We start from the raw sequence: 19,672 nt of genomic DNA on the forward strand, positions 1-19,672 counted from the left end.
GTAATATATACATTCTAGTTAACTAAAAGCCAAATAGTTTGATGTGGTTAACTAGCAGCCAAATAGTAATATACATTCTAGTTAACTAGAAGCCAATATATACATTCTAGAAGCCAATAAAAACATTCTAGTTAACTAGAAGCCAAATAGTAATATGTACATTCTAGTTTACTAGAAGCCAAATAGTTTGATGTGGTTTTAAGGCCTTCAGAACTAGGTGGATTTGTACTGAAAAAGGTCAGGTTACCATCAGATATCTAAACCTGCATAAGTAGGTCCAGCCTTTTGGTGCAAAGAATTTATTCAATTCTAAAAACTCCCATTATAACTCTTGGGTTAAGTAGCATTTGATAAGAGCAATTCTTAATGTCTTCCAAGAATCTTGCTTTTGGTATATATCACTTGTTACTATGTTGACCAAAACTTGACTTTGGTTGTAAACTATTTTAGTATCCAAAGAGAAGGAGCATAGATCCAATGAAAAGTTTTCTGCTTATCTTTCACTTCTTGTTGCAGATATTGTTATGTGGCTTTCTATGCTCAATTTCTAATGCAAAAGATACTATCACTGCAACTGATTTTCTAACGGATGGTAAGACCATTAGTTCATCTGATGGATGCTTTGAGATGGGATTTTTTTCCCCGGCTAGTTTCACGAATAATTGGTATGTCGGTATATGGTACAAGCATTATGTACCTGACAAGTCCGTGGTATGGGTTGCCAATAGAGCAAATCCAATCACCAACACATCAGGTGCTATGTTGAAAATCGCCAATCCAGGACGACTTGCTCTTCTCACTGCTGCTAATACGATCGTGTGGTCTACTAATTCATCGAGGCCTTTGGCTGCGAAGAATCCTATTGCACAGTTGTTGAACTCGGGGAATCTTGTTGTAAGAGATGCAAATGATGCTAAAGTTGAGAACTTCCTGTGGCAGAGTTTTGATTATCCTACTGATACACTCTTACCAGGCATGAAGATGGGTAAGAACTTTGTGACTGGACAAGAATTTTACCTCTCCTCATGGAAGAACGAATATGATCCAGCTCCAGGGGAATATACATATCATTGTGATCCCACAGGATATCCTCAGGATGTCATGAGGAAAGGTAAAGTTAAGGTGTTCAGTACAGGACCCTGGAATGGACTCCGCTGGAGTGGTGTACCAGGACTGACAAAAAATAACATTTATACGTTTAAGCTGGATTTTGATGAAAAGAAAGCATTTTACAGCTTCGCGCTTCTGGGTCCTGTTATGACCAAATTAACCATGAACAGTAATGGTGTGCTCCAGCGTTCATTGTGGGCTGAGAATAGACAGGAATGGCATGTTTACCTTTCTTCACCAGCAGATACTTGTGACAACTATGGAACATGTGGTGCATATGGTAGTTGCAACAACATACTCACTCCTGTGTGTAGCTGCTTAGACAAGTTTGTACCTAAAGATCCAAGAAATTGGGCAGTGACAAATTGGTCCGGTGGGTGTGTTAGAAGGAAACCCCTTAATTGCCAGAAGGGAGATGGGTTTCTCAAGTACTCTGGTATAAAGCTACCAGATACACAGTATTCATGGTTTGATGCGAGTATGACACTCCATGAGTGCAAGCAAACTTGCTTGAGGAATTGCTCGTGTATGGCTTATTCAGATCTTGATATACGCAATGGTGGAAGTGGCTGTTTGCTATGGTATGGCAACTTAATTGACATTCACGAATTACCTGGAGGACAGGACATTCACATAAGGATGGCTAACTCAGAGTTAGGTAACATTTATGAATTTAATCAAATATGGAGTGTTAGCTGAATGTTTGAACTTCCTAATTCTCAGATTTAGTTGTGTTTACTTAGATATTTGTTAAAAGTTCACACAGTATATGTTTCGCTCTTCCATGTCTATTTAGTTTATTTTAGCCCCCATGTTTTGTTTTCTTTCAGGCTCGAAGAAAACAAAACTAGTTGTGTTGAGTCTCTCACTATTGATTGGAGCGACTGTGATTGGCCTGGTCATAGGGCTGTATATTCGGAAAAAGAAGAAGAAGAGGAAGATGAATCTCAAAGATGACCTAGACCTCCCACTGTTTGCCTTATCAATTCTAAATAAAGCAACCTCTAATTTCTCAGTCGAAAACAAGATTGGAGAAGGTGGATTTGGATCTGTTTACAAGGTAACATTGTAAGTTTATGAATCATTCTTCTTCAAGGAAATAATATTTACTACGATTGACAGTAAGCAGATGATACTTTTGAATCACTAAACCAGCTACAACAACAACATACCCAGTTTAGACCTACAAAGTGAGGTCTGGGGATGTTAGAGTGTTCACAGACCATATCTCTACCTCATAGATGAGGCAATCACTAAGCCAGCTATATGTTGATGTTATAGGGAATCCTAGAAGGAGGACAAGAAATAGCTATAAAGAGGCTCTCCAAGTCTTCCTCGCAAGGAGTTAACGAGTTCAAGAATGAAGTTATTTGCATTGCCAAACTTCAGCATCGAAATCTTGTGAAGCTTATAGGTTGCTGCATTGCAAGAGGAGAAAAAATGCTGGTTTATGAATACATGCGCAACAGAAGTCTAGATCTCTTCATATTTGGTCTGGTTTCACTCGCTAAACATAAAAAACCTCTATTAGTACACATAGTAAAGTTGATAATTTGTTCACATTTTAGCTGCAATCTCTAGCAACATTATCAGTGTTCTAACAGAGGACCTGTTAACAGATGAAACGAAGAGCTTGTTACTCGACTGGCCTAAGCGCTTCAACATCATCAATGGAATTGCTAGAGGACTTCTGTATCTGCATCAAGATTCTCGGCTAAGAATTATCCACAGAGATCTCAAAGCTAGTAACATTTTGTTAGATGCGGACATGAACCCCAAGATCTCGGATTTTGGCATAGCTAGAAGTGTTGTAGGGAATGAGACTGGTGCTAATACACACCATGTGGTTGGGACACAGTAAGAAACTTAATACTACTCACCTTTTAGCATTTATATTATGTATAATATCCTTTGCTTAACACTATTTTATGTTTAATATATGATGCAGTGGCTACATGTCCCCAGAGTATGTAGTCCATGGTGTTTTCTCTGTAAAATCAGACGTGTTTAGCTTTGGTGTGTTAGTTCTAGAGCTAATTAGTGGTCGGAGAAACAGAGGATTTTCCCATGAAAGTCACAGTATCAACCTTCTCGGACATGTAAGTCTTTTAACCGATGATAGTTAAACTGCATTGGACTTAAATCCATTAGACACACAACTGCTACATGTTTCTTGATTATGTACTGATTGTGTTATGGACAGGTATGGAAACTTTACAAAGAAGGTAGACCATTGGAGCTAATTGATGCACATCTAACAGATTCGTGCTATATTTCTGAATTGCTACGCTTAATCCATGTCGCTCTATTATGTGTACAACAATGTCCAGAAGACAGGCCAGACATGCCCACAGTGATCTTGATGTTGGCTAATGATGCTATTTTGCCTGAAGCTAAGGAACCTGGTTTTTTCACAGAAAGCAAAGTTACATCTGAATATTCTACAAGCATGTGTTCAACAAACGAAATTACCGTCACGCTGTTAGAACCTCGGTAAATTTTGTATCATAGAACCTTGGTGTACATCAAGCTTGATAGTTAGACCCTTTGTTGAGTTTTTTTTTTTTTTTTTTTTTTGCTGATATTTGAATCTATGTATTTATCAAATTGATCCAGAAACCAACTTTGCATGAAGTATTATTAATTATGGATTTCTTTTCTCAAATCTAGCTACGGATTATGATGAGGAAAACCTAGATTGACTCCATAGTGTTCAATGGAGGCTAAAGTTAGGTAAAGTAATCTCCTCTTTAGTTCCTTAGCTTCCCTCCTAACTTTTGCATCTTGTTGAAAGATGTAAAGAGAAACAGTGTTTAGTGATGTAAACCCATAGTTGCCTATGATATGGGATCTGTTATTAGTAGTTAAGCATTTCACTTAACAGCAAGTAATATATGTGAGAAATTTTGTTGAAAGATGTAAAGAGAAACAGTGTTTTGTGATGTAAAGCCATAGTTGCCTATGTTACATGGGATCTGTTATCAACATGAGTATATCGAAGTAAATGAAAATCCATATAAAACAAATCAACACAATGAGAATCTACAAGAACAGAAGAAGACATGGTTGATGGCTTTTAGAAGCTCCAGTCCTGTAGTACTCCAAAGTAGAGAGTATCAGTTATGTTGTTCCTTTTCTCCGAATTTAAGATCAGTTTTGTTGTTACCTTTTTCTGAATTTAGGACATTAATTAGCTGCAGTCCCAGTTACACAGGCGAACATCAAGCAGTCACTAGATTAACAACTAGAATGATAGCAAAATGACTTGATGGAAGTCATGAAACCGCCAAGACTAGAGTGATTGGAAGGATTTCAACTCTAATTTCTTATTTTCCTGCCAGGAAATGTACAACGATACCCAAAAAAGCTAGAATAAACAAAATCCTCTGATAGATTAACCTGCAAGTATTTCAACTATAATAACTGTAAAAACATCATTCTCTAACAGAAGGTTTCAGTATTCATGGAACTATCATCTGTACAAAAACTCGAAAACGTTCATCGAGAGAGAGATAATCTGCAAATTTCCAAAAATCTTGCAGCTCCAGGAGAGCTTATTTGAACTATCTCCTGTGTATACTAAAGGTCTCTAATTCATGATTCTTGTGCCTTTCCTCCATAAAATTAAGAAGCTAGAGGAATCACGACTAGTAATATTCCCGCATGTAAATACCCAGAAATTCATATACTTGATTATGATTCTCCAATTTTCAACATATGTTGAACCCATTAAGCAGATAGATGGACAGGGCTTTTTCCTATAAGCAACAAGGTGTCAAGATCATTTTAAAAGTTTTGCAAGATAATAAAAATTGTTGCATAATAGTCATTTAGAAAATTGAACCTGGTTTAAGTTCTAGGTCTTCAAGCCTGCAGTTGTTATGATCTGGGGGCATAGGATCACCCAGCGTGCGGGACTTGCATTTGAACTGAGTATAAGCTAATTTGAGTTTCTCATGGATATCTTTCATTTTCCCATCTTGCTCATCCTGTCGGTCCATTTCAATAAGGATCTGTGGAGATGAACACATGGCATAAGAGACATATAATGGAATATATTCTTAACTGAATGTAGCAATTAAATTATACCTGAGCAGGGATGTGCTTGAATAATGGTTGAAACCTTTGCCTGCAATACTCGTTGAAAAGGAGTGTCAAGATTATAAGCGGAATTACAAAGCTAGACGCAACTGTAGACTTTTTTAGTCCAAAGACTGCCATGGCTATAACTTGCATCAGCACCATTGAGAAAATTGTTGTGTTGTGCACAATAGGCCAATAAGTTCCTCCAGTTTCATATTTTGTTACATATACATTAAGGATCTGAAAGTTTCACGAATTGGTGTTACAAATATAGGCTACAACAGTTGATGCAGACATAGATATTCAGGTTAGCGATTAATTAAAAACCTTTCTTGACATGTCCTTCCACTTGGATGACTTTCTGTTCTTTTTCCGAACAATTCAAGATAACATCCACTTTCTTTAGTAAAAAACATATTTTTTTCATAAATCTATTATTCTTAACTGTCAGATCAACAGATCCTTGGTTATGACTATCACATTAACCTTGGTAAGTAGGACTTTTTTTTGTTGCCTTATGCATCATCTTGTTGCTTTTGGAACTAAAAGCCTTTCCTTTTCATGCACAATTTCGTTAGGAAATTTCAGAAGTCAGAACATTGGGGTTCTCACAGAACTAGATCTAATAATCTAAGATAATCAACGGAGCTTCTTGCTGCTACCTAATCTGTTCATGACATTTTTTGGCTGTTTATTTCAAGTAGATATAAGACAAGGTTGCACAATCTTTGAAATACTGAAAGGTAAAAGCAAAACCACTGGATCACTAAATGCTCAGAGTAATACTAATTGTGTACCAAACTTGACTGAGTGGATATTACTTGGTAATCATATTTATAAGGTCTCGTGATTTTATTTTAATCCTATTGAACGTAACTGTGGGTGCAACATAAAAACTTTTAGACAAATTTATTCAATGTAGCTACAAAAGCACAACTCAAACGCAGCTAACATCTCCAGAGGCATTATTTTTCATAAATTTCACACAAATGAAAAATGAGAAATGCAAGCAATTTAGAGGAGAGAAGCAAGAAGCTCATTGACTTTCAAAATATTAAGGCAAGAAAAGTTATCTTGAATAATCCGCCTTACAAAATCCAGGCACAGCTTGATTTTTCCTTTTTTCTTATTATTGACTCAAGAAATTAGTGGCTGTTTTTTATGATCCTTAACCAATACATTTCAGCTGTTAAATAAAACAAAATTGGACACATAAAAGGAGATTAAGAATAGATGAAATAATTCAGAAGGGGATGTTTACCTGATTACGGTATACAAGATAAGCAAGGGAAAAATAAACCAGCAAGAATGGCAGTATCAAAGGACACAATGTAGAATACACAAAGCCAAAAAGCCCAAATAGAAGGATCCTTGGAACTTCTGTGTGGTATGGAAAAGTATATGTGCCGTATGTAGTGACATCATTGTTTCTGAGAATAAACCTGTAGAATAAGTTCCTGAGTAAACCAAATGGTTGCATGAGTTCGATTGATAGACTTGCCCAGCCTGATGTCAAAACATAAGTCATAAAAAAGGTGGCCTGCGCAAAAAAATTAAACTAATCATCACATTTGGTGAATTCTTCCAGTAGCAAGGTGAAGGTTAAGGGATGAAAACAGGGCAGTTCATTGTGTAGGGGAAGTACTCGAATAAGGAAATTTAAACAGAAAGGTAAAAGAGAACGCAGGTGTAGTTTTCCAAAAGTATCCCATTTCCTAATCAGACAGCTTAGAGGCAGTGATAACACATTACTCGATGCAGTTTGTGATTTAATTCCTCTTAGATTCTCATCACAAGTAGGACTAGTGGAAGTTCTTTATCATATCTAATGATGTAGAAAAATCGATATGTACCTTCAATGAGGAACTAGTACCTTTCTGTCTTTTTCCTTCTCACCCTATTAATCCAGAATATAATGTGGTGCAACCGATAAGTGAGTTTCTCCTACCACATGAATGAATATTAACTACACTAAAGAAGGTTAACTCTCTAGCAAGTAGCACCCAAAATCCCAGTAAATGTTAAAATAACCCTAGTATTAGCATTGCTGTATTCTCTAAGGAAGCACTAATAGAAACGTGATGAATTTCTAAAATCAAATATTTGTAGGTTCAATATTTGAGGATTGAGAAAAATAGTTAGGGCAAAGAGAAAGCAGGTAAACACACACATACGCATATAGGAGGAAGGTTACCGTTGATGGTACTGCTGTTGCAAGTAGGTAAGTTACATCCTTAAAAATCTTACTGAACCTCTCAATCACAGACCCCGAGAGAATGTTACCGAAGAACACATTCCAGATGAGGAAGCACAAAACCTTTATGCTTGCACTCCTCTTCCTTCCACTACGAGAAATAGAGCCTTCCAATGTAGAAAATAGCAACATTATTGGAGGAACCATGTACATAAATATTATTAACACGACACTTGGTAGATATCCCGTAGCCAGCTGACTCATTCCTTTCCTGCAAGAAAGAAGGGATAAAAGATAGCCATATTGCCCATGGATATAGCTCAGACTTAATAAATTGGTAGTAGTATTATCTATCTCTAGGCTGGCGACTTGAGGTTAACACAGAATGAAAGAGAAGCATTAAATTAAGTAGCAGAATGAAAACAGTAAAAGGAGGAAGTTGGTAAATGTTCGTGAAAAAAGTCTACCTTGAATCAAGTGGAAATCATAAAACCCAAAAGATTAGGGTTATAATTTTACCAAAATAGGCAGCAATGGCATTACCTCTTTAAAACTCCTTTCAGAAACGGAAATGTTCTTTGAAGCTTGTCGAGGTGAACAAGACCTTGTGTTAATGAAACAGGCGCAACGAAAAATGCCACCAAAGCCATTGAGGCCACAAGAATAGCTATTTTGCGGATCCAAAGGAGTCTATATGGGACACAAATGTTTGACCAATACATATCTCCTGGTTCTGGAGAAAGATTTGTGACCCATGTCATGGGATTTCGAGATTGAAGGCTCTGAGAAGCAACCAAAGCAGCATAGCGATTCCTGAAAAAGACTAAAGCAGCTGCACACTCCTGCAAGAACAATTGTGTATTCATTTCACTTCTATGTTGGCTAGCCTCATGAAAAAGTGCAACTTAAGTGCTGTTCCTTCCATTGAAGATTAAGCAAACTTAGAACCGTGCATTGAAGTAAGCTTTACCAAGCAGCATGAGAACTGAGAAGCTATATTGCTCAGATTCTCCAAAACTGATGCCACACCCGTGTCACATCCTCCAAACTTGCACTACATTTGGAGGATCCGACACACATCCCTTGCCCTTTTTAAAGAGTCCAAGTTAGTGAAGCACATTTCAAGCCTCAAACGGACCCAGACATAGTTCCAAGAAGGTAATATTAACTTGAAAAGAAACTTTCGTGGCAATCATATGAAATATGCTAGTTCCCAGAACAGATGGACAAAATGAGAATCACTCAAAATACCTTTTTCCTCAAATCTGCACCACCAAAATCACTTCTTCCTTTATCACCTTCTTCATCCATGGGAAGCACGTTGAATGATGATGTTGTACCACAAAGGCCACATCTCATGGAATGTGATCCAATATGTAGTTCCCTAGGCGTAAGTTTTAGTATCTTGCACATCTTCCCTGCGTCAGTCTGCATTCATGTAACATGTGGCACATTAACAACCAAAAGACAGAAATAAGGAGCACGAGGGAGAAAATGTCAAACCACTAGTACAAGCAGAAGTCTTCATTAAGCCAAAGATAGTTACTTTTGTTTAGCTGACATATATATAAATATGATTAATGAGGAAAAACTAGTAGAAGATAGCGGGACTATGGATGTGTTATTATTCAACTCATAATTAGGTCCATGGAAAGTCATAGGGGTTGGCATAACAATAGAAAACAAACCTTGACCCTGAAAATAAGGGCAGAGTGTATTATTCAAGAGGATAATTTGGATAATATTTCTGAGGCTTCAGGCACCTTATGTCTACCATGAAGAAAACTATCTCAACATCTCTAAGGAGAATTACTAGTTTCCAATGTGCAAAATAAATTATCAGCATCAAAAACCAACAAACTTTGTTAAACATCTAGCAATATAATACATAGCACCTTTTACAAACAACTCGAAATCATTTTCTCACCATTATGGCCTTACAAATATGAAGAAATCAATAAAACATCCTATCAAACAAAGTGAATCTTCAGCTCGTATTAATATTTAATCGAACCAGAAGAGGATAATAGATGTGCTACAGAAGAGAAACTTCAATGACAACATCAAGCTTTAAGATGCAAGGGAAATATTTCCATTATGAGACTACCAAAATGGAGTGAATACCCACCACCAGTTTCTGAACAGAGCCAGATCGATACACGATTTGATGAGATAGAAAACTTGATGCATAGAAATTTGAGAAGAATCTTGTCACTGTTCCACTATACGATTCTTCTCGCGACCATGGGATGGCACGAACAAGAACTGTGAAATAACTCGGATTGGAAACAGATGAAGTAAAGTAAGCCAGCCTCATCCTTGTAATGCTTCTATACTCCTAAAAGCAAGTAAAGACCTTTTATGACAAAAGAACAGACATAACATACATAGAAGGACATACCATGGATTAAGTATGAAATACATACATTTTCAAGGAAAAAGCAGCAAATGGAAATTAGTTGCGATTTCTTACAAGGTAAAGAAGAAAACAAGCACAGCAAGATACAAGGTACAGCGCAAAGCAGTGAGCCCAAAGCCTGAAGAAGATGAAAGGCATATGTAGGTAAAACTGAATTGGATTAAAATCAAGCAACAGGTTAGATGAAACTACCTTTTCCTATAGGATGACAACTAAAGAATTAGAAACTATCTTCTGCATCTGCTTCCTTGGTTAACTTACAACACAGAGTCTCTTAAGTAATAATTTCTTTATTCTCAGTAAGATTAACTTCAGGATTTAATTTCTCTTGAGATGGTAATTTGGGTCTTAAACAAGTCTCAAAAATGAAAACAAGGCAGAACAAGGCATTGGCAGATTTGCAGACACTTTCAAGAAACAACAAATAGGAGCTTTTAGTTCCTCATTCTATTTCCAAAATGTGAGTAAAAGATCCTCCTGCGATATGTATCTAAGTATGTCCATTCGAAGAAAATAGATTAATCAACTGCATTTAAAGCATTATCACAAATTTTGTACATGTTTCATACCATCTTGACCCTTCCTCAACATTCACAATGGTGAATGCCTCCAACGTCTCAGCTGGAACTTGATGACGCTGCATCTCTTTTCCAAAATAATTAAGTGGGAGCACTAGGAAATTGCATACAATAGCTGCAATGGAGAGTATTCGGAAACTGTCCAAAATGAGCAGCAAAAGAGTAAGTTTACTGCAATGGAGTAATGGTTCATAGACATAACAAAGTTGTAATAGAAAGGCTGTACTTCAAACTGAACTTCATAACTACACTGTTGGCAGCGATACAAAGTCTGAACGTTAAAAGAATTATCAAGAAAATGAGGTTGAACAACAAAGCACTAAGCAGAGATATAAATGTTAACCGTACTTTCTGAGTAGCAATGAGACAAAAAGTGTGACAATGTTATAGGAAGTATTCGATATATTCACAGAAAGTATGAACTATTGAACTAAGCTTCTTCGGTCACAACATTTTCACAATAGCACACTAAGCATGACTCACTTTACACAAGCTAAACAGGTCCATTTTCACTAGGAAAGACACCAAAATCACTTAACCAGTATATATATATATATATATATATTTGGCCGCCATTGCAGTTGATTGAGCCATCATAAATTACCAAGGAACAGATTCCCTTTTGTTTTTGTTAAATCTTCTTTTACTATGCTCCACAAAACCCCAATATTGGCCGAATTTATTTACCACCTATTCTTCTGAGTGCTTCTGTACATCCTAACAAGCCAAAACCATACTGCCAAGTATTCATCAAAAAGTTAAACCAATGTAATTCAGTCATCCATCCTTTTAAGGGAATAATGACAGGGCAAACACAGTAGGCCAATAAGCCATGACCACTATTTTGGCAATAGGTAAACAACTTCACACTAGACAATACAAAACAATGGATTTAAGCAATATATACCAATCAGCTGTGCAAAAGTATGCGAGCTCATTTACTATAAATTGTATGTTTGCTGAATTTTTCCCTGCAAATGATGAAAATACTCGAAGTGGAAACAAATTTGATAGAAACTAATTTACACTAATCCATTTAAACTTTATTGGGACTTAATTGGCTTTTTCTTAAACACTAGGAAAGATAGCTTTAGAAATTAAGATACACGGGACAAGGTAGGAGCAAGATGCGGGAATTGAGACTGAGATGGTTCAGGCATATGAAGAGGAGATGCATGGATAACTTAGTGTGGAGGTGTGAGAGGTCGACTACGGATGGTTTCTGGAAAGGTAGGCCAAAGAAGTATTGAGGAGAAGTGATTAGACATGTCACGACATAATTGCAGCTTATCGAAGACATGACCTAAGGTAGGAAGTTGTGGATGATGGGGATTAGGGTGTAAGATTTAGTAGAGTGTTGTCTCGTGTATCCTTCCATATCGGTACTCATAGCATTTCTCTTGTAGCTTCTTGTCAATCGATTTATGTTATTATGTTCTGTCTCTTGTACTTCGGTTATTGCAATATTTTATTGTAGTTACTGTTCCTTTTTTAAAATGTTTCGTCATACTTTCTATAGTATTTTTCCATGATTTCTTCACTTCCATTATTTCTTTTTTTGATATGCTTTCCCGAGGGTTTATCTGAAACAACCTTGGACCCCACTTGTGGGATTACACTGGGTATGTAGTTGTTACTCTACTAGAAAATCTAACAACTAATAAAGTGCTGAACATTCCAATTTCACCTGAAAACAATCAACCGCACGAACACCACTGCATCCAAGCCACCACTAGCATATATTTCGTCATCAGAAGTCTCCCATGCCTTGAGGATCCAACTTGGAGAAGGAACAAACCGATCAAAGCAAAAGGCATCCTGTTGTCTTGATCGTACCTGAGCAATCTTCGCGCCAAAGTAAACATTTACAAGGCTTGGTTGTTTCCTTAAAATCGAATACAAGGAGAACAGCACTATGCACACTGCAGTATTGATACCAGCAGAAGTCAACAGAGCAGCTAGTTTCATCTCCGTCCCCAAATATTTCAGAAACCTCAATAATCAAGACATGTTATTGTTGCTGCCTTAAAGATTGAAGCGATCTTGATGCAGCAACATGAGAAGATCTAGATAAAGCAGCAAGTTTGGTGCACTAAGGTTAAGAAATTGCAAAGTAAAGGATTTATAATTTGCACATTTTAAACAACGATTGATCTGGTGATAACCAGCTGACAAATTCTACAATACTCACAAACAAAGAACAATACGAAGAAGAAATATAACATTTACATACTAAGAACAAGCAAAATAAAAGTCACATAGGAAAGCTTTAGCCTTACATGCATGCTCATTTCAAATATCTCACGATCCACACACAACGTGTTAGTGTTCAACCTGGCATACTGAAATGTAATAAACTTAACCCTCCCTCCGTTACAAAGTACTTGTCACAAATTTCTTTTTGACAACATTTTACATATATTTTGTAATCATATATATTGATATGAGAAAAATTATAATTTGCGGTCCTTTCAGTATAGTTTATGAATACCTAACTTTGGATTTTAAAACATCGAACTAATCTAATCTAATTTAGCTTAAAAAATTATTCAAATTAACTCTCAAAAAGCAAAACATAAAACGAGAACAATTTTGAAACAAAGAGAGTATAATCCAGTGAAAATGCGGCTATCCGATCATAGACAACATGCAAAACCACAATAAAGTAAGAAAAATACCCAAGTTGCATAATTTCACATCACTTTCCAAAGAGATCAACAATAAAGTATCTCGAAACAGCAAAAATACCATGTACATTGGGTCCGTTACTTCTCAAAACATTGACAGTTAAAATAAACACACATGAAAAAAAAAAAAAAAAAAACTTTACCGAATACGATTCTAGAACAACAAAAAAATCTGGAAAATTCATCCAAAAAAAAAAAAAAGAAAGAAAAAGTAAAAATGAGAAGAATTAATTAATCAATCACCTGAAATTGAAAAGTGCGTCCTATTTCCAAAAGACGAAATAACGAATTCGAAGTACAACAAAAAAAAAAATATATATATATATATATATATATATATATATATAGTATTATTCAAAAAAGCTATGAATGGTGAATTCGAAAACCCTAGAAAATTCGTTGTTCCGTTTTTTATGGAATTAGCGCTAGGATTTGGGAGACGAGAGAACTGGGAATTTTTGATAGAGAGGAGAAAGGCGCGTCGATTTGCGAGTGCGTGAATTTTGTATAAAAGAATGTGAGTGAGATTTTGTGGGCCCCAAAACGAAATTGTAAACGGAATGGAACCGCCTATAACTGTCAATGTCCACGTCTTTTTAAAAAAAAAAAAAAGATGTTTCAGTTTTCATGCAAATTGAACCGATGCATTGCCGTGTTGTACCTATTGCATTAGCCACTTTCTTTATTTGTTTTATGGGAAAAGGTCATATATATATATATGCCCTAAACTATTGAAAAAAGTACGTAAATACCATTTCGGGGGCAGGCAGGGTAGAAATTGCTAAGAAAAATGGGTTAATTCCTTTAGGATGAGGTCACGTGGTGCTAGAGACGGAGCTAGAATTTTTACTTAGGGGGGTCAAAATCTGAAGAAAAACTTACCGAAGGGGGTTCAACATCTACGGTATATAAATAAAAATTATTTTAATCATGTATTAATAATATAATTTTTCGTCGAAGGGGTTTACCCGAACCCGCGTTTAATAGGCTAGCTCCTCCTCTGCGTGGTGTGCGTCGTCTAACTGAAAGATATATGCGTTGCATTTTCAATATTTCAGGGGTATATATGTACCCAAAGTTAAACAGCAAGAGTACAAATAACTCAAAAATATAATGAAGGTTATTTACGTACCATTCTCAATAATTCAGGGTATATATAACCTTTTTCCCATTATTTTATACTTAAACCATTTTTTTGGGACTAATGTTTGGGTAATGGATTCAAATTGTTTAGTTAATGTTGGATGTTAATTATGTGGCTTTGTTTTGGCATGTAAAGTCAAAATCTTGATGAGTGTTTCTAGGCCAAATCAGAAGAGTATTGGTTTAATACGTAAAAATAATCTCTTACAGAAATACAAGATGAGTTGCGTATAATTAACTTTTGTGATCTTTCCTCAAGCTGCCCTTGTATGGATATATGGTTGTAATATGTTGTTGATAAATATATAAATAAAATAATATTAACATGCTTTTATTCACCTATGCAGTATTTACACTAATCAAATCAGATTATTTTATGATAAAAATCAGAAATTAAAGCGAGACATTTAATTTAAACTAAAATTGAGCAAGAGAAATTTTACTTTGTGCAGATAGTAACTGATGCAAATAAATTTATTATATCAATATTATGTCTCAAACTCAACAACTCTCCGATTTGTTTAATTTCTTTGTCCCATATTTTCCAGTGATTGCGATATGAAGCAACGTGTTATAATATTTGAAAAATGGACACAAAACATGGCTACTAAGTAGGCTGACCATCTTTGAAACATCACATAACTCTACATAATAATAATACTAATAAATATAATATATATGCTCCCTAGCTATAGTACAACTCTCAAATTACATCAAAAACCAAACACAACAATAATAGAATATAATACACCTTCAAGTATATCTTTCAACGATCTGTTCTTCCATCACCTGATGATAATTTAATGACCCAATTCGCAATTGTCCTTATCCTCCTGGAACCAGTAGCCGCCACCAATGGCGGCTGCTGTCGAAAATTCCGAAGGAGGTTTCCTTCGGAATTCACAAAATTACTAATCCTTTGCATTGCGAGGTCTAGAGTTTCTTTTGACATATTCGCGAAACAAACTCTGAACCAACCTGGTTCACTGCAGTGACAAGAGGATCCAGGAGACACATTTAAACCAACATCACTAATTATTTTCTTCCATAATTCCATTTCTGCTTCGAACGTGTTTGATTTTAGCAGATCCCTCATGTCAATGAAACAAAACAATCCAGCGTTACTTTCCAAACACTTAATCCCTGAATTCGCGAGCCCTGAAGCGAGCATTTCCCTCCTGTGTATCAATTGCTTCTTATTTTCCTTAATGTACCGTTTTATAAATTTCCTATCTCCAAGTATTTTAGACAATAGATACTGAGTTTGAGATGAAATTAATCCAAAACTGGACATTTTTGTAGCAGCAGCTATGAGTGTTTCATTGTTCGAATAAATCATCCCAATTCTGAAACCTGGAAGGCCTAAATCTTTCGATAGACTCGATACAATGTGAACTTGGTTCCACATTTTTGATTTTTCGAGTTTCCTATCGATTAATGCCTCCATTATGCTTATGAATTTTGGCGAATCGAATACTGTTCCAGCGTATATTTCATCGCTAACAATATGAATATTTTTGGCCATGGCAAATGTGATTAGAATGTTTAATTCATCATGTGACATTGTTGTCCCTAGTGGATTTGAAGGATTTGTAATGAATACGCCTTTGACTGTTAGATTAAGTTTTTGGGCTTGTTCATATGCTTCTTCAAGGGCTGATTCAGTAATTCTGAAATTATTTGAACTGTAGCAGTGTATTGGTACAATTTCAGCCCCCGTTCTCCATTTAAGATCTCTATCAAACCTGTGTCATGAGAAATAAAAATCAGAATAATGGTTCACAACTTGTATGGAGTTACTAGTTGCACTTGTTGTTTTAAAATTTAAAGCAAAAAAATGAATTTAAATCATACGCACTAACAGTTCATAAGAAAAACATCTGTACACGATCTATGCACAATTTGTACAGGAAGATGATTTTGGATTGACTAAAAGTACTTGCATTTATTTTAATAGACACATTGAGTCTTTGAACTCTTTTAACTTTGTATAATGATAGATAAGTATTGATAACCATTGCGATGGTACATAAATATCTTTTACAAGATACAATCATATCCAACTTGTGGTTGGATGAAGATTAAGAGTCTGTTTAGATGAATTTACAACATATGAGTTTTTTTTTTTTGTTATTTTGACTTAAAAATAAGAGCTTAATAGCACTTACTTATATTACCTAAACACTACAAAAGTGCCAAAAGTTATTTTAAGTTAAAAGCACTTAACATGGTTATTTCGGATAGCCACTTATCAGCGACGGAGTCAAAATTTTTACTAAGAAATATGTCAGAATATTAAAAAAAAAATAGAAATACTTAAAAAATAAGGGAAATCAACATATAAGTAAATACTTATAAAACTAAAATTTTGACCTAGTCAAACATTAGTATAATTTTTCGAGGAAGTGTTAAGGGTGGCTCCACCACTGCGTGCTATCTATAATGACTAGCACTATTATATTAATTGATAATCTAGAATAAATGGTACAAAAAATTGTTACAATATGTTATGTTACATTGATGGTAAAACATAATTTAATTATCAGTGCATTTAAGTTAAATTCGTTGTTAATTTATTTATAACTGATTGATGGAACAGTAGAGTAAGTAATGTTACCCTGGATAGTAAGGTGTTGGAATAAGTAGAGCTTCTCCAGGTTCAGCTAAGCAAAAGATGAGTGTTTCATTTGCTGAAGTTGAACCAGCTGTGAGTACTAAATTCTTTGGATCAAATTTTACTTTCTTCCTTCTGATCTCAGCCATGAATGACACTAGTACCTAGAAAATAAAACGTAGATTAATTAAAACAAGATAATTTAAATTTCCGATGGACGGATCCTACCTCTACCCGTTGTGGGTTAGAGAGATTGTTTATTTCCGATATATCCTCGGCTCGAAAAAAAAAAAAGGAAGAAATCCAATTACATTCTTGAAAGCCTGCAATCCATGATAATCTTGGAAAAGGGCCAAGTCTCTGAACATGGAACCTCCATTTTCTTTAAACTGAATTACATCTTGGTTCCTTGTGAGCCATGATTCAAGAAGACCGAAAGAGAGCTGTTTCATTAATTAATTACAGGAAGAAAAATATAACATTATTAATAAGAGCTTCAAAAAGATACTGTACTACCCATTATATATATATATATATATATATATATATATATATATATATATATATATATATATATTAACAACAAAAAGGTTGTGCATGCTATTCCAGGTACAAGAGGTTTCAGTCAAACACTTTTTGTTTGGTATTTTGTCAAATGTCACATGAAGCAAAAACCAACCTTTTTGAAACAAGACATAATTACTCAAGCAAAAGTAGCACATAATTAATTTGTCATGATACCAAACTATACATCATTATAAACTTTTCAATCATCCATTAATTGCTCTCTAGAATTATCTTTTTTTCTTATCTCATGATATATCATATTTAATCATGCATAATTCATAATCACACCACTCTTCAAGCTAGAATATCGATAAATATCTTTTAAGTGACCTAATATATGTATAAAACATTTTTTACGCACACTAACAATGCGTACGTAACTTAAACTCATTTTTTATAAGAAGGGAAGAAAAAATTGTTTTGATAATAGTGTGTGTACAGATATATTTGATACCTGATTCTCAGCTAGACCCATTTGAATAATACCAGAAGGATTTTGAATAGGATCATAAGGATTTTTCTCATATTCTTGCCATCCAATGAAATAAGAAGAATCTTGTCCATGTGATTTGCACATAGCCATTTTGGACAACATTTTTAACATTTTATGTACGAGAAGAAGAAGAAGAAGAATGAACAATGAGGAACAATACTTGAGAGAGAGAAGAAGAAGTTATATTTTGAGTAGGTATATTTGCAATATAAAGCATATATTTATAATAAGCCTAAGGTTGCAAAAGGAAAAAAAAAATCCCAATCGATAGTAGTCTTCTATGGTGGATGGAATTCTCATTATTACTTTTGACTAACTGATCTGCCTACATTATACCCTTCTTTAGTTTTATTAGAAACAGTTTATTTACCTCAAAAACATAGGTTAAGGTTTGCATACATATTCTTGACCTTCTTGACCTTTTTAGAGTGGATGGTCTATCAAAAACCACCTCTTTATAATTTTATTAAAATAGGATTAAGATCTGCATATATTTTCCTGCCCTCCTTTGAACTAATGGTCTACCGGAATCGTTAAGATCAACGTACATATTCTTACAATACCTTTCTCTATCCCATAAAAATAGGAGTAAGATCTAAACACATTTTACTCTCCGTAAATCCTACTTATAAAATTACACCAAATATTTTATTGGTAACTTTGACTAAAGTGATCAATTACTTTTTTTAGCTCCCAACAAATTTTATACTGGTTTGTTCAGTTCCTACAAATGAAAAATTTTCAGTGATCCAAAATTTAGTTTCACTGCTCAACCGACTTTTCCTTAATTACATTAAATACAACTGCCAAGATCACTAGCTCGTTTTCTATTTTGAGTCAATTCCTTAGAGAGAATACAATTTTATTTATTTAATTATATTTTAAATATATTTCCTTATGATGTGGAGTCAATTTTTTTCATGGGCAAAGTAAATAATAATAGTACTTACAACTTTTGATATGCATGTAGGATAATAAGACTCAAACTCGGAACGTCTATATAATCCTAAAGAAAAATAACTTATATATAACGTGTCATACTTCTTTGATCACGCTCAAGATGAAAGGAGTATCGTAGTTCTTGATAACTTTTGCTTGAGGGAGCATATAATATATTCTTGAGAAGAAAGGAGTCATACTGGCTAGTTTCTATGTTCGCTCTAATATCATATTAAATTGTCTGATAAAAAAGATTAGAGATAACTCACTTTTCATATACAATAAGTATATATACAAATTGAGTGGTTCAACTTAATGTTATTCATTAATCTCTTAATTAGTCGACTTGCCCAAATTACTGTATCTTCTATTGATATATTGTGTGTGTGAATGTCCATTGAAATTACTAAGATGGAACAAATTAAAAAGATTAGAAAATATTTTTATATATACTAATTATAACACTTCATTCACGAAAACAAAATTTCCTTTTGTCGGGGTCCTTTTAGGACCAAAAGCCCCACCATGTCTTCTTTCCCAAACAATCTCCCTATATTAATGAATATATGTAGCAATGTATCTACTTTTAATTTGTGTACCAAAATTCCTCCAAAGAAACAAAAATTGTGAAAATGAATAATTCGGTCTCTCCATTCAAGTTTTTGCTTGGACGTGTACATATACGTGTCTTATTTAAACATCAATGGTGCAAATTTTAAAGTTATCAAATTAATGCCGCAATAATGATTGTTTTTTGTTAAAACAAAATCATGGTTATTCCTTTTTTATCTGACTTTTTTCTCTATGCCTATTCTATCTATTTCTTTTTCGTTTCGTTTATTTGT

General features: G+C 34.7%; 3 protein-coding genes across 3 annotated transcripts; 1 reads left to right on the plus strand and 2 right to left on the minus strand.

Moving 5' to 3' along the window:
• The first annotated feature begins 214 nt into the window (after window positions 1–214).
• LOC107867279 (G-type lectin S-receptor-like serine/threonine-protein kinase At4g27290) lies at window positions 215–4,024 on the plus strand. The gene is made up of 6 exons (XM_016713449.2): window positions 215–1,768; window positions 1,941–2,170; window positions 2,392–2,602; window positions 2,730–2,967; window positions 3,059–3,209; window positions 3,314–4,024. Exons 1-6 carry the CDS (start codon window positions 478–480, stop codon window positions 3,605–3,607), a joined length of 2,415 nt encoding a protein of 804 aa, XP_016568935.1. The 5' UTR covers window positions 215–477; the 3' UTR covers window positions 3,608–4,024.
• A 459-nt stretch (window positions 4,025–4,483) lies between these two features.
• On the minus strand, window positions 4,484–13,594 carry LOC107867277 (CSC1-like protein RXW8). The gene is made up of 12 exons (XM_016713446.2): window positions 13,315–13,594; window positions 12,072–12,450; window positions 10,376–10,522; window positions 9,861–9,924; window positions 9,516–9,725; window positions 8,639–8,815; window positions 7,931–8,229; window positions 7,388–7,658; window positions 6,455–6,733; window positions 5,200–5,433; window positions 4,955–5,123; window positions 4,484–4,868 (listed from the first exon to the last, which is right to left on the minus strand). The coding sequence occupies exons 2-12, from the start codon at window positions 12,350–12,352 to the stop codon at window positions 4,840–4,842; spliced, it is 2,160 nt and encodes a 719-aa protein (XP_016568932.2). The 5' UTR covers window positions 12,353–12,450; window positions 13,315–13,594; the 3' UTR covers window positions 4,484–4,839.
• Window positions 13,595–14,790: 1,196 nt separating this feature from the next.
• Window positions 14,791–18,056, minus strand: LOC107869470 (1-aminocyclopropane-1-carboxylate synthase 3). The gene is made up of 4 exons (XM_016716008.2): window positions 17,850–18,056; window positions 17,140–17,271; window positions 16,832–16,992; window positions 14,791–15,959 (listed from the first exon to the last, which is right to left on the minus strand). Exons 1-4 carry the CDS (start codon window positions 17,997–17,999, stop codon window positions 14,981–14,983), a joined length of 1,422 nt encoding a protein of 473 aa, XP_016571494.2. The 5' UTR covers window positions 18,000–18,056; the 3' UTR covers window positions 14,791–14,980.
• Window positions 18,057–19,672: the final 1,616 nt, after the last annotated feature.

This window comes from Capsicum annuum, chromosome 4 (assembly GCF_002878395.1).
Source record: "Capsicum annuum cultivar UCD-10X-F1 chromosome 4, UCD10Xv1.1, whole genome shotgun sequence".
Lineage (NCBI taxonomy): Eukaryota > Viridiplantae > Streptophyta > Magnoliopsida > Solanales > Solanaceae > Capsicum > Capsicum annuum.

Excerpts from the sequence above, each read along its gene's own strand:
- LOC107867279 (XM_016713449.2), top strand. The coding sequence starts at position 478 with ATGAAAAGTTTTCTGCTTATCTTTCACTTCTTGTTGCAGATATTGTTA. Across the intron at positions 2,171-2,391 it reads GATTTGGATCTGTTTACAAG|GGAATCCTAGAAGGAGGACA; the intron begins GTAACATTGTAA and ends TTGATGTTATAG. Across the intron at positions 2,603-2,729 it reads TCTAGATCTCTTCATATTTG|ATGAAACGAAGAGCTTGTTA; the intron begins GTCTGGTTTCAC and ends ACCTGTTAACAG.
- LOC107867277 (XM_016713446.2), bottom strand. The coding sequence starts at position 12,352 with ATGAAACTAGCTGCTCTGTTGACTTCTGCTGGTATCAATACTGCAGTG. Across the intron at positions 9,726-9,860 it reads CTTGTTTTCTTCTTTACCTT|GAGTATAGAAGCATTACAAG; the intron begins GTAAGAAATCGC and ends ACTTGCTTTTAG. Across the intron at positions 8,816-9,515 it reads GCTCTGTTCAGAAACTGGTG|ACTGACGCAGGGAAGATGTG; the intron begins GTGGGTATTCAC and ends ACATGAATGCAG.
- LOC107869470 (XM_016716008.2), bottom strand. The coding sequence starts at position 17,999 with ATGTTAAAAATGTTGTCCAAAATGGCTATGTGCAAATCACATGGACAA. Across the intron at positions 16,993-17,139 it reads GATTGCAGGCTTTCAAGAAT|GTACTAGTGTCATTCATGGC; the intron begins GTAATTGGATTT and ends TTTATTTTCTAG. Across the intron at positions 15,960-16,831 it reads CCAACACCTTACTATCCAGG|GTTTGATAGAGATCTTAAAT; the intron begins GTAACATTACTT and ends CTCATGACACAG.